The sequence below is a fragment of the Sapajus apella genome, unplaced genomic scaffold (assembly GCF_009761245.1).
Source record: "Sapajus apella isolate SASKATOON/1434 unplaced genomic scaffold, GSC_monkey_1.0 scaffold51, whole genome shotgun sequence".
NCBI lineage: Eukaryota > Metazoa > Chordata > Mammalia > Primates > Cebidae > Sapajus > Sapajus apella.
Window position 1 is genome coordinate 9886073 of NW_022436991.1, and position 14599 is coordinate 9900671.

The 14599-nt window shown below is 47.7% G+C and overlaps 1 protein-coding gene across 3 annotated transcripts in view; it reads right to left on the reverse strand.

Moving 5' to 3' along the window:
* Positions 1 to 14599, reverse strand: part of COG7 (component of oligomeric golgi complex 7) — a 77018-nt gene that overhangs the window by 17914 nt on the left and 44505 nt on the right. For all 3 annotated transcript variants that reach the window (XM_032242945.1, XM_032242947.1, XM_032242946.1), the window contains exons 12-14: positions 11286 to 11472; positions 8902 to 9042; positions 3187 to 3270 (exon numbers count right to left, since the gene is read on the reverse strand). In XM_032242945.1, coding sequence (XP_032098836.1) covers positions 3187 to 3270; positions 8902 to 9042; positions 11286 to 11472 — 412 coding nt within the window. The remainder of the gene's footprint in view (positions 1 to 3186; positions 3271 to 8901; positions 9043 to 11285; positions 11473 to 14599) is intronic.

The window sequence follows — 14599 nt, forward strand, 5'->3', positions numbered from 1 at the left end:
GTCATTTACCTCACTAATAACAGCTACTATAAATTTCAGCTTGAAATGTTAACAACTTCATCATTTTTCCCCAAGGCTGGGGGAAGAGAAAGATGCTGATTTCTGGTGTTAGAATTTCTCCATACTATAATAATTCATCTCAACAAGCCCTTCCTGAACACCTACTATGTACAAAGACCCCAGGCATACTCCTGTATTTGGTATGCCTTTCATCTGTAGCCATAAGCTTTTGGCTAAGTCCACAGATTCAGTTTTACCTTGTATATATATTGTTTTTAAATTTCAAAGCATTTTCTCCTATTTCATCTCTTTACATTGCTCACATGATTCTGTGTGAGTGAGGGCTTTCACCAATAAGGCAAAGTATCATTTAGGTGCAAAATTTCAATCATCCGCCGTCTTTAACTGCAGTCAATTGGCCTTGGACTTTGGGATTGCTAGGTTCCTAGAGGGGCCCCACGGTGCAGGATTCTCTCAGGGATCTTGTCTCTATTCACCCTTTGGAAATCAATGCGGAAAGGGCTGCTTAGCATCACACCTGTGGATATTTGTCTACTATTCTCACATATTCAATAAGTATTTCTTGATATCCTGGTTGGGTTAATTCAGTGACTTGGGAAAAATGAAAAGTTTTGAGGTCAGACAGACTTGGGTTGGAGTTCTGGCTCTACCACTGTGAGAACCTGGGCAACTTAATCTGTCAGGACCTTGGATCACCATCGCTGAAATGAGGATGACCTCATATTACTTCAAAGGGATGCAGTGAGGGTAGAATTAACATATGTGCTATGCACGTAAAGCACCTGGCGTCCTAATAGAGCAGCCACTGGGTAAGTGGCCACTTCCTCCCAACCCCATTCCCACTGTGAAGGAGGGCTGCCACACCCCGTCTCACGGGCATGATCCGGCCCAGGCACTAACCAACCTGGCACTGGCACTGTCCCTGCACACAGTACGTGTTCCATTAGGTGTTCCTTTCCTGGGTTCAGGTCATCAGCCTCCAGGTACAACTCAGGAGGACAGCAGCAGGCAGGGAACGGCCCAGGCTTGGAAACTCCTCCTAGCCCTCCTTCCCTCTCGAGACCTCAGTTTCTTCAACCTTTGAATCAACTTGGTGGCCTCTCAGGTCCCTTCTAGCACCATCATTTTCTGAATCAATTTAGACTGCAAGCATACTACCTCCATTCTAAAATCAGATCATTTGGCTGGGCACAGTGGCTCACGCCCAGCACTTTGGGAGGGAAAGGTGGGTGGTAAACCCAGCACTTTGGGAGGTCAAGGTAGGTGGATCACTTGAGGAAAGGAGTTCAAGACCAGCCTGGCCAACATGGTGAAACCCTGTCTCTACTAAAAATACAAAAGTTGCCAGGTGTGGTGGCACATGCTTGTAATCCCAGCTACTTGGGAGGCTGTGGCAGGAGAATGGCTTGAACCCAGGAGTCGGAGGTTGCAGTGAGCCATGACTGCGCCACTGCACTCCATCCTGGGCGACGGAGCGAGACTTTGTCTCAAAAATAAATAAAAATAAAATCAGATCATTCCCACGGGTTGTAAAGACCAACCCACATCTTAACAGTTTCATCAGTAGAGGGTATCAGGTGCCCTCGGAAATAGAAGGGAAATGACCATTGTTTTAGATTTTTGATATTGCCGCAAATAAACAGAGAGCAAAGAGCCAGCCACCTCACTACCTGCCAGTGGGACTGCGACGCATGTCTTCCAGTTATACAACATGTGCCTTTTTTTTTTTCCTGAGGCAGGGGTTGCTGTGTTGCCCAGGCTGGAGTGCAGTGGCGTAATCACAGCTCGCTGCAGCCTCAACCTCCTGAGCTCAAGCAGTCCTCCCACCTAATAAAAAAATTAGCCAGGCATGGTGGTGTGTCCCGTGATACCACCTCAGCACCCCAAGTAGCTGGGACCACAGGACACACCACCATGCCTGGCTAATTTATTTTTTGGGGGGTTCCCCCTATGTTGCCCAGAATGGTTTCAAACTTTTGGGCTCAAGCAATTCTCTCGCCTTGACTTCCCACAGTACTCAGACTATAGCATGAGCCACCATGCCCAGCCTAACATTTATAATACTTTTAAAATTCCTTTCTAATTATTTCAGCAGAGTCACAACTTACACATAGGGGTTGGATTCTAAGGCAAGAGCCTAACGCAGAAATCACCTTGAAAAATCCCAGAAATCTCCCATTACATGAGGTGAGTGTGGTTTGGTGCATATGACTCCTCTGTAGTATTTCTTGTGCGCAGTGAGCAACTGAATTGGACTGCAGGAAGTAATGGAAGGAAAGGCCGCGTGCAGGTGCCTGGGTGACTGTCAATTCCCAGGGGTGAATTGGGAGGGCAGCAAGGACTCCATGTGTCCCCACTACCCTGCATGGTTTATTCTTTCTTTCTTCTTTTTTTTGAGACAGAGTCTCGCTCTGTTGCCCGGGCTGGAGTGTAGTAGCACAATCTTGGCTCACTACAACCTCCACCTCCCAGGTTCAAGTGATTCTCCTGCCTCAGCCTCCCAAGCAGCTGGGACTACAGATGCCCAACACCACACCTGGCTAATTTTTGTATTTTAGTAGCAAGAGGGTTTCACTATGTTGGCCAGGCTGGTCTCAAACTCCTGACCTCATGATCCACCTGTCTCAGCCTCCCAAAGTGCTGGGATTACAGGCGTGAGCCACTGCACCCAGCTTACTCTGTTCTCTTTTAATATTAAGCCTCTATAACTGCAATTCTTCTGAAGAGATCTGTGTGTTGCTATGAAGTTAAACATGAAAGCACTCCCCACAGAGCCTGGCACATAGTAGGTGATCACTAAAAGCTGGATCACCGCAAACACACACTATTCTGAAAGTCACAGAGAAGAATTTGGCCCCCTGCCTCCTGACTTCCCACATCAGAATTTCCTATTAGAGTCTCCACTCTGACACTCTTAGGTACTGGCCGCATCTCATATAGAAGAGATGGTGAAGGAGTGAGAATGTGCCGGGGTCTGGAATCGCCATGTGGCTCTGCTGCCCCTTCTTCAAGTCCAGGATCTGGGTGCAGACTACTCCAAAACACAGCTACCCAAAGGGCCAGAAAGTACCCATGAGGAAATGACTGCTATAAGGGCCAGAATCAAAAGACAAGGAAGGTCTGAAAGGCTTGGACCACCCAGGAGAAGCACACAGAAACTCTTACGTTGCTGATGTACTCAAGGGGGGTGAGGCTAAAGGCGGGCAGGTCATCCGTGAGGGTTTCTCCGATGCCAGCTGTGTTCCAGCTCTAGGAGAGAAAGGAGAGGACGCAATCAGTACCCAGCAGCCAGGCAGTCAGGAAGGCGCCATCCAGAAATACACAAAGAACGTGGCCTTCCCTGGAGGCGCTGTCTTTGGTAGGAGCTGACCTTTGGAGCCTCCACCACTCAGCAGGCAGGGGCTTCTCTTTTTTAAAGCTTCACCTGGAAGCCCGCCATAGAGAAGGCAATGGTTTCTCTCTCCGCATTCCTGCAGGTCCATAAAACAGGAACTGCCACGTTGGCTGACCTGTGGGGTGGGAACTGATCCCTTTTGTTTATCTTGCTGATATTGTGACAGGAGAGAGTCAGATATGTTTTGGTTCGAGTTTCTCTGCATAGCGGGGCCACTGTGTAGAGAGGTGCTGGGTGCAGGCAGCCTTACTACCTCGTGGATCCTTAGCACCCTAAAGAGAAAAGGACACCTGAGGTCTCCCACAGAGGCCATGTGTCAATCCCTTATCTGGGAGGGAGGCCTAGGAAGCCCCTCTGGCTGCAGGAAAAGCCAAGCCTCATTCCGCAATACTGCTTTACCCCAACTAAAGTTGCTGCTTTTATTTCTCACCAACTGGATCTGTTTCCCAACTGATTCAGAACTCAGGGATGGGATGGGATGGCACCTCCAAACCCCAACAGCTGCCCCTCTGGCCTCTCTGTGGTTCCCCTGTGCGAGGAGAACCTTGGCACCAACAAGTGTTCCTTGCCATTTGGAGTGGAAATGTCCTCTGTGTTGCTGTGTGAGCCTTACCAGCATTCTGTATGGAGGTGGGTGAAGCACCCGTGCACATGTACTCACAGGCTTCAGCGTGGCACACCTTCACACAGCAATCTCGCGTCTTACTTCCAACCTGAGCCACTCTAAAGCCAGCCTGGAAAACAAGGCCCTTCCTGGCTGAACTCTGGGAGTGACTCCGGTGGTCATGTAGGAACTGCTGTCTGCAGCCACTGATGCCAGATCCAGTTGCCTGATCCTTTAAGTAGTATTCCGGGAATGAATGACCATGTCCACCCCTGGGGTCCCAGCCCAGGCTCTGCCTCGGCAGGGCTCCCACGCTCTCTAGCGCCCACTCCATTCGGTCTCATTTTCTTTGATGTAAATGAGCTCTTTTCTTCCCTACCCCTGGTCCCCTCAACCCCTGTCCTACAGTTTTCTAGACTGTTTTTGCTTGAGAATCCTCTTTCATCTCAAAAGAGCATACTTTGCTTGCCCGCTAACTCCCAACCCACTGAGAAGGAACACACCAACCATCCACATTTACCAAGTCCCCAGGACATCGAGTGTCTTATGCTAGGCTTTGCAGAGAAGGGACAAGATATCTAAGATTTGCTCCTTGCTCTCCAAAAGGGAAGCAAGGCCTCCAACACACTCCCAGCCTGTACACCCCACATCTCCCATCCTGCTTTGGCCCCTCCCCTCTTCCCCCTGCAGGCACGTGAGTGCTGCCTCCCACTTCTAGAGCCCTCAGTGTCAGGTTTTACAGTAAGAGTTCAGAGGAGCAAGAGCTCAGGGCAGTTAGAGAAGGGGCAATGCCTGTGGTGTACAGAGGCAGAAAGGGGCCGGAGGCAGAAAGAAAGCACAGCTTTCAACACCAGGCTAAGTAAAGGCTTTACCTTCAACAAATAAATTGCAAGGGAAAAAACAGAGAGAGGGGAAGCTTATCATTCCAAAAAAAAAACCATAAAAGACATCCCAGTAAATCTCAATGTGCAGATCCTGGATCCTAGATCCTGACTCAAAGGGTTAAATTATGCCATTTATAAAACAACCGGAAATTTGAACACTGATGACATCAGGAATTCCTTTGCTTTTTCAGGGTTGACTGTGATTATTTTTAGAGTCCTTCTAGTTCAGATGAGGGGAATGTATGAAACAGGATGGCTAGGAGTAGATCATGGTTGGAGCAGGCGAAGAGGATATGGAGTTCCTTGCATTCTTCTTCCTACTTTTGTGTATATGTGAAAAGGTCCATAATAAAAAGTTTCTAAAAACAGACAATTCAGACTAGCCTTGGGGAGGGTTTTCAATCAGGAGAGACAAAACCAAAACAATGTTTTGTGAAGGTGAATACAGTGGCTCTGAAGAGGATTGGGGTGGGGGGCAGATGAGAAGCTCAAACACAGCGCAGAGATGATAACACCGGTGGAAAGAGGTGCGCGACACAGAGAAAAGGAAGGGACAGTAATCCTTGGTGGTTTGTTGGCAAAGAGGGGTGCAGTAAGGGGGCCGAGATGGTGACAGGCTGGGAAGCAGAGTGCAGGGAGAAGCAACAGCTTCCAGGAGACCAAGAGCAGGTACCAATGTGTAGGGTGAAGACCAGCATCGCCGCCATCCATCCCAGGGACCGCAGCCTGGAGGCCCTGAGAAAGGCCTGAGAGAGGAGGCAGGAGGAGCAGCCTCAGAACATGAACAGGCGGAGGAGAGAGGGAAAGAACAGCCGGAGTGGGAAAGACGTTTGGAAGAAGGGCAAGACAGAGTGGCTTGAATTAGGGAGGGGCTAAAAAGCAGCAGAGGGCCGGGTGCAGTGGTTCACGCCTGTAACCCCAGCACTTTAAGGAGGCTGAGGTGGGCAGATCACTTGAGGCCAGGAGTTTGAGACCAGCCTGGCCATCATGGTGAAACCCTGTTGCTACAAAAAATACAAAAATTAGGTGGGTGTGGTGACGCTCGCCTGTAGTCCCAGCCACTCGGGAGGCTGAGACATGAGAAGTGTTTGAACCCAGGAGGCAGAGGCTGCAGTGAGCAAAGATTGCGGCACTGCACTCCAGCCTGGGCAACAGAGTGAAACTCTGTCTCGAAAAAAAAAAAAGAAAAAAAAAAAGCAGCAGAGAATGTCCTTGAAGAGGGCAATAGGGAAATGCTGCAGGTCATTTTTTAATTGTTCAAAATTTATTTAAAGCATCCTTCAAATGGGCTTTTCTATCCATCTGTCACCAGGTAAAATAGGTAAACTTCAATAATCTATTTTGAAATCAAATACAGTGTTGGTTTGTAGTCTTGGAATATAAAAGGGCAATAGAATTTACCAGCAAACGCTGAAAACAAACATTTGATGACCAGGGTTTAATTTTCAAATCCTTAAGGCCGGAGTGTTTGCCTTGGTATCGTGTGCTGGCACCCTCAGAGCGGTCCTCCTAATCTCCAAAGCCACCTGTGCCCATTCCCAAGGGCCCTTGGTGCTGCGGTGAAGCCGGAATGAAAAGGCAGGTCCAGGCACCCAGGAACTGTACCATCATAATGAACTCTGGAATGCAGAAGTAGAGGAAAAGGACAGGGAGGCACTAGCCCTGTTTAAATGTAGAACTAAGCCGGGAAGCCCTGAGGTTTCAGAACAGAAGGTCAGTACCATCAGCTTTGACAAAATAAAAATAATACAAATAACCCAATCTGGAGGTGGGGGAGGAGGCAAGAGAGACAAGGAATTCTAATCCCCTCGTCTTTCAGTGGATCATACGTATCAGTATCTGTCTGCAGTGGAAACAGGATTAACACAAAGCAATGGCAACTCCAATCTCTTCATAGTTTTCATAATCTTGGAGAGAGCTTCTGCGGAATGAGTATCTTTTGTGGAGGAAAAAAAAATCTTGACCAGGTGTAGTGTCTCATGCCTGTAATCCCAGCACTTTGGGAGGCCAAGGTGGACAAATCACTTGAGGTCAGGAGTTCAAGGCCAGCCTGAGCAACCTGGTGAAACCCTGTCTCTACCAAAAAAATACAAAAATTAGGTAGGTGTGGTGGCAGGCACCTGTAGTCCCAGCTATTCAGGAGGCTGAGGCAGGAGAATGGCTTGAACCCAGGAGGCAGAGGCTGTAGTGAGCTGAGATCGTGCCACCGCACTCCAGCCTGGGTGACAGAGTGAGACTCAGTCTCAAGAAAAGAAAAGAAAATTGTTAAGTTCAATAATTCCTTTGGTTTCATTTAGTGTCTCTTTTTTCTGATTAAATTCAAATAAAATTTATATTGTGCATATCTTGTTTTTCTTAAAAACAGCACTACAGTAGAATTCCATTTCTTCCTATAGATTTATCTACTGATGCCCGCTCAGCCTTTAACATGTGTATGGGCATGCAGGAAGGGATGTCTGGGTTGCTGGACATCAAAATGCTGACACTGATTAGCAGCAGAGAATGTCATTTGAACCTTCCCTTGAAGAGGGAAATGCTGCAGGTCATTTTTTAACCATTCAGTGGTGGCACCTTAAAGGTATTTATAGGATTTTTTTTCTTATATTGCTTGAGTTTCTAAAAATAAATTCATATACAATTTGTATTGTAAAAAATCAAGTAAATCATTCTTGTTAAAAAATGAGCATCACAGAAAGGAAGAAAACTACCACTGATTACACATCTACACTGTGGCCAGAGCTGTGCTACATTCTATCAATACACAGAATCTCACTTAATCCTCACCAATCTATATGGCAGGTGGATCATGAGGTCAGGAGATCATCCTGGTCACCATGGTGAAACCCCGTCTTTAATAAAATACAAAAAAATTAGCTGGGCATGATGGTATAAACCTGTAGTCCCAGCCACTCAGGAGGCTGAGGCAGGGGAATTGCTTGAACCTGGGAGGTGGAGATTACAGTGAGCTGAGATCACGCCACTGCACTCCAGCCTGGTGACACAGTGAGACTCTAGCTAAAAAAAAAAAAAAAAAAAAAAAAAAAAAATGTCTCATGGCATTTTGCACAGAAAAATCATAAAGAGTGAAAATCACAAACTCCAAGGGTAGAAAGAACCTCATGATCATGTCGTTTAACTGAGCCCTTTCACGGATGGGAATCCTGACTCTCAGAGGGTGAGGTCTGACTGAGACCATGCAGGGGCCCTTGCAGGCTTTCTAGATGGTGGCAGAAAGCAGAGCATGTTTGCTTGTGCCACGAGTCATTGTCGTTTTGTAAAAAGATCTCTTGGTTATTAAAGGCCCATAACTGGAATCCAAATGGCCCTGAAGAGTCAGTAAGATACATTAACCAGGGGGCTGTACTGCCCAGTAATCCAAAAGGAAAGTGACAAGATCTGGACCAGGGGAAAGACAGCAAGTAGAGAAAACAGTACTAATAGGCAATGCCTTGAAGAATAATTCCAACAACCAGAAAAGAGAAGAGGGTGCAAGGAAAGGAAGGCGAGGTGATTCTGGAAACAGCCAAATAGAAAAGGTTTCAAGGAAAGAAAGGAACAACCCTCCAAAGCCTACTCAAAAACACGAGATCAATTCTGATTAGGCACTCCCCTGTGTAAAGTTCCAGAACCAATTCTCCAGAAACACTGTGAAAATCATTCCATCTCAAAAGACAATTAGCTCTTCTGACCTGGCCTAACCTACGAGGCGGCACATAATCTCTCTTACTTCTCCACTGCTCCAAATGAGGAAAGTTAATCAAGCAATTTTAATAATCCTGAGAACTGCCTGTGAATACAGTATCAGAGTCACTACAATAAAGATAAGAAATTCATGCTAAGCAATGAGGTGAAATTGGAAAGTGACTCTTTCCAGCCTGGGAGAGTTAAAGCGGGATCTTCCCAAAGCTCCTGGAGCAGGGAAGGTTAAGCCCACACTCAGTATGCTTGGGTTGGAGGCTGGACCCAGGGGAAATCAATTCGGTCAGTGGGAAACTCACGTCCATCTTGGAAATGAGCAACAGCTGTTGTTTGATGCGCAGGAACACAGAATCAAAAGCCAGCTGGTGGGCCTGCTGGTTAAGCCGAGTCAGGGCTGCTCGAGATGCAGCCAGCAGGTTGTGGTTGCTTGACCCTTTTTCCTAAGGCAAGAAAATGCAAAAGGCAGTTGTTAGGCCTGAGACCCAACCCAAGCATTAGCTAGTTAACCATTTTGAAAACTCACAGAGAGGAGAACTGGGGGGGTTCGATGCAATAGTGGTTCCCTAACGTGGCTGTGCCCCAGGCCCCCCTGGGGAACATACTGAATTACAGATTCCTGAGCTCAATCCCAGAACTACTGCATCAGAGTTCACTGGGGTTGGAGCCCAGGAATCTGTATTTTAAATTCACTTTCCCAGGTGATTCTGATGCGTTTGGGCTAACATGAGCTCAGGGACTAGCAGTTTAGAAAAAATTCACCTGTGACTATCTCCCAGCGATAGAGGAGGAGGGAAGGTAGGGGAGCAGATCAGAAGCTTCACATATAAACCAGAGTGGTGGACAGAGCCCTAATTCCTAGGGATGTCAGGTCAAATAAACTTGGTTGAAAGCCAGAGTATGTACAACCTCCACAAGTCCCAAGGAATTCCAAATAGCCTGAGAAAATACCGAGGTAGAAAGCATAACCTTAGTTTTGCTATTATAAATGAACTGATTACAACAGACATAAGTCAGATTAGCAATAAAGATAAACAGAGTTGCTTTAACCGAATCACAGAAGCATGGATGAATGAGTTTACAGAATTGCTTTAAGAAGTGTTTGTCAGGCTCAATGCAGCCAGTTGGTAGGTCAAGGTGCAAAGCGATGGGGAGGCCCTGGGAGAATAGCACCGAAACTCAGACGTGTCCAGGCACCCTGCGCAGTTCATTCCCAGAGCTCTAGGCCCTGGATGATTTTCTACTGCATCTGGCCACACACGGTGGCTTCACATCTGTAATCCCAGCACTTTGGGAGGCTGAGATGGGCAGATCACCTGAGGTCAGGAGTTCGAGGCCAGCCTGGCCAATATGGTGAAAGCCTGTCTCTACTAAAAATACAAAAATTAGCCAGGTGTGGTGGTGCATACCTACAATCCCAGCTACTCAGGAAGCTGAGGCAAGAGAATCACTTGAAGCTGGGAGGTGGAGGTTGCAGTGAGCCGTGATTACGCCACTGCACTCTAGCCTGGGCGACAGAGTGAGACTCCCTGTTGGAAAAAAAAAAAATCGACTTCATCTGGTGCTCCAGGAACAGCAATGTGTCCTCTGCCTATCACCAAGAGTGAAGTTCAAGCCAGACCAGTGAGGGAAGGGGATGGTTCTGCAAAGGATGCCCATGGTCTTCTTATAACCCTGGAGGCCATTCCCAGGGAGTTGTGTGACTCATTCCATTTGTTAGGAGGTCCTCCTGTCCCTGGACCCCAAGAGGCCCAAAGCTCAAAGGCAAGAGCAGCTTTACGGCAGGCAAACTAAGAGTTTAAAGAAAAAAAACAGGAGAGAACATCTATCCCTAAGTCCTCATGTTCTCATGTGGAGGAACTCGCACTCCAGTAGACTCCTGGTGACTTTGCAGCCTGGATCCTCCCTTGAGAAAGAGGAGTGACTTCTCTTGCTCCTCTCTGGTGTCCTGGGTTGGAGTCCTCTGTTACAGGTTCTGCCTGCTTGCAAGCAGTACACATCTGGCACCCTCTCAGGCGGCTGAACCTGCACAGAGTCAGCGGCTGTCCAGCTCTGTCTGACCAGCTGACATGTTTCATTGTGGAGTGAATTACAGCAAGTCCCCCTAGCTGCAGATCTAAAGCCAAATTCTCTTTTATTTTTATTAAGACGGAGTCTTGCTCTGTCACCCAGGCTGGAGTGCAATGGCGCAATCTCAGCTCACTGTAACCTCTGCCTCCCAGGTTCAAGCGATTCTACTGTCTCAGCCCCCCAAGTAGCTGGGACTATAGGCGTGTGCCACCACACCCAGCTAATTTTTGTATTTTTAGTAGAGATGGAGTTTCACCATGTTGCCCAGGCTGGTCTTGAACTCCTGACCTCAGGAGATCCACCTGCCTCGGCCTTCCAAAGTGCTGGGATTACAAGTGTGAGCCACTGCACCCAGCCCATAGCCATGGTCTCTAACCTGGCTTTCATCAGTAATAAAGATCCATCTCTCCTAACTTCTACATCTGTATCTCAATGCATTTCAAGTTTAGTACATTAGCTCCTTAAAATCCCAACATAAATGAGACAGAGAAGTAGTGGCAGGGTACGCCCAGCCCAGGGCTCACATACAGGGCCCACCTGTATCCACGAGAGCGAGGGGGTGAGTGATGAAAGGAAGTGTTTCATTTGCAAGAATGCCATCCATTTGGTCTCATACCTTGAGGGTATAAAGTATCTCCATTAAACTGGCATATTCAGCAGGGTTATCTTTCTGGAGGTAATTATATTCTTGCCATGGGTTCTTGGCAGAGCTCTTCTTGTCTGTCAAGATGCTCTCCTGAAAACCAGCCAGGCTCCGGGGGCTACAGGAATCAGACAGATACTTCCCGGCCGTGGACAAAATCCTATAATGAAAGGAATGACCATCATGCCCTGAGCTATTTGCATGAAACTTTCTTCTTGGAGTGGTCAGATTGCTCCTTACTAAATTCTAAGATATCGTCATGAGACAGACTGAATTAAGGCCAGTTTAGAAGGCGATGAAAGGATGTCCTTCATCATTGAAGAGTGAGCTCAAGAAAAAATCTGGTGTTTTTATTCCTGCTTAACACTCACAGTGCCAGAATATGCCATCTCCCTGATACGACCGACAGCCTACACAGGGGCAGCTCTCAGTTTAGTCTGCAACACTATGCACCTTCTGTGGAGGCTTTTCTTGCTATATGACCATTGAGGTGTAGAACAGTCAAATGCTAGGGCGGGCCACCAGCACTGCCATCAGAGAGACCACTGGGCACGACAGAGCTGGCTGGCTCCTGGAAAACAGTGACAGCAGCTCACTGCTCACCTCTTTACCCATGGGACCCACCTGTCCCACAAGCCACGCCTGCATGGTGTTTGTGTTCAGTGGCACTGGGAGGTTTATTTTTGTGGTTTAGGTGCTACAGAGAGATCTATTGAAGCTGGCACTTTCCAAACTCTTCGAGAGAGACAAACGCCTAGAGGAGGTTCCATATGATAATCCACCCCTTGTACTGCTGGGAAAGTGGAATCTCGACCTCCACCCTGTTTTTCCGTAGACCAACTTTACCACTCATCCTACCCTTTTAAGTATGTACAGAATTATATGAACATGTGTAACTAGGAGAACCGCAGTATGACATATCCCCAATGTGGCTAATTCCCTGACTCCTCCTTTACTGTAATGTCTTATGAAAACATTGCTTTGGACATAGCAGTTTTTAGGATGTACTCACTATTTCAAAAACAGATCCTTGAGTTGGTCAAGAAATGCCTGTACTTGCAAATAAACCCCAACGAAAGGATCTTCCTCAGGAGCCACTGCTGACATAAGCAGCTACCTGCCTCTGCCATTAAGGTCAAGTTCATTCTTCCTGTTGCTTGGGCCTACCGGTAACTTTGGTTGGACCTCTTGTCTGTCAAACTGTGGCCTGTCTCTGCCATTGCCTTACTTCCAATCTTCACTGGTTCTTGCCTGGATCGCAGCAGGCTTCCAACTAACTGGCTTCCCTCTCTCTAGTCCTCAAAGTTCCACTTAATCTGTCCTCCTAAGGGTTAGCCGAATGATCTTTCCAGAAGGCAAATCTGATTTTTCCCAAAGATAGTGCCTCACAGGGTCATTAGAAAGGCTTGGCAGAGGAGAGGCCTTGGGGACCCCAGGAGGCACTCAGCCCTCGGCCCCATCAGCCAATGGCAGAGCTCCCAATGGGCTCTCGCTTCTGTTCTGCATGTAACACATGCTGTCTCATTTCCCTCTGACTGGATGGTGAGGACAAAACATGGCGTGTTCTTCATCTGTGAATGACTAGCACCTAGCAGGGTACCTGTCACGTGGTAGGGACTCCACAACTGTTGAAGGAGAGGTGACCCTGGCTTTGGTGACCAGGTCTTTGGGGGACAGTTCAATGAGACAGTCAGGTTTGGGGAATCTAGTATAAATGCACAAGTTTCCATGGCTGAGACGTGGGCAATCACTTGTCCTAGTTGAGGGAATCAATGGAATTGTAATGCTCCCTCCTCTGTGCACATCTATTGCATTCTCTTGGCACAGCAATGAGCATAATGGCACATGCTGGATGCTCCCATTAATCTCTGAGCTCCCTGAGGGCAAGAATTGTGTTTAATTATCTGATATCCCCAAGACCTAGCTTAGAGCCAAGGAAAGCTGTGGCCCAGTGGGAAGGGAGGTAGCGGTGAGTAAAGTGGGAGACAGAGATGAGTGGGGCTAGAGATAGGGGCGAGTGGGGCAGGAGGTAGGGGGGAGTGGGGCGGGGAAGGCAGTGGGTGAGCGGGGTGGGAGGTAGGGGCGAGCGAGGCGGGAGGTAGGGCAGGAGGTAGAGGAGAATTGCCAAGGAAGGTCTGTGCTCTTTTTTGGCTGTTTCTTCTCACAATTCTGTGTTTTCCATCATTTCTGAGACCACCAGCTGTCTTTCAGTCCAAGATTTTTTTGTGATGTTTCTCATTATGGGGAAAGACTCGCAGCAGGATAGAGGGGGAGCAGCTGCTGCTGTTCCTAACTCACTCCTGAATGCCCAGCACGGAAATTGTGTGAATAAAACCAAAGTGCCACAGCCATACAATGCAGCATGTGTGAACATGCCTGTAATCCCAGCACTTTGGGAGGCCGAGGCGGGTGGATCACGAGGTCAACAGATCGAGACCATCCTGGTCAACATGGTGAAACCCCGTCTCTACTAAAACTACAAAAAATTAGCTGGGCATGGTGGCATGTGCCTGTAATCCCAGCTACTCAGGAGGCTGAGGCAGGAGAATTGCCTGAACCCAGGAGGCGGAGGTTGCGGTGAGCAGAGATCGCATCATTGCACTCCAGCCTGGGTAACAGGAGTGAAACTCCGTCTCAAAAAAAAAATAATAATAATAATAATAATATAAATGAAGTAAATGATAATTCCTAGGACACGGATTTTCCTTAATCTCTTAATGAAGTTAAGTATTACATTCTGAAGGGTAAGGAAAGACTGGTTAGGAGAATGAATGGGGACACAACAGATAAAGGATGGGCCTCTCTCAGCTGCATTTTGCAGCCCAGAGAGGCTGAAAGCCTGGCTGAGCTTCAAGTCAAGAACAGCTTGGGTGTATCCAAGGAAGTTCCTGAAAGAGATGATGTCATCCTGGAAGCACTAAGCCTGGAAAGTCACCATCTGTGTTCCTGGCTGGAAGGCTGCACACTGTGTGTGTGTGTGTGTGTGTGTGTGTGTGTGTGTGTGTGTGGCAGGCACCTATAAAGCTTATCTTATCTCCCCATCAATCTTACCTGCAGCAACTAGCTTCCTACCAAGGACCACTCCCCACCAACAGAAAGGTGGCAGAGGCCAACAGGTCAGAATACGCTGGGCTAAGATTGACACTGGCCACCAGGTCCTTAGGATCACTTCTTTTCAGAAAGGAATCATTTTGTGATTTATGGGCTGAGTAAAGCAAAGCCAAGTTGAAATCTCATATGAGAGCTTTCTCTTGTCCTGGGCAGGTTGGGTGAGATATAGGGGGACT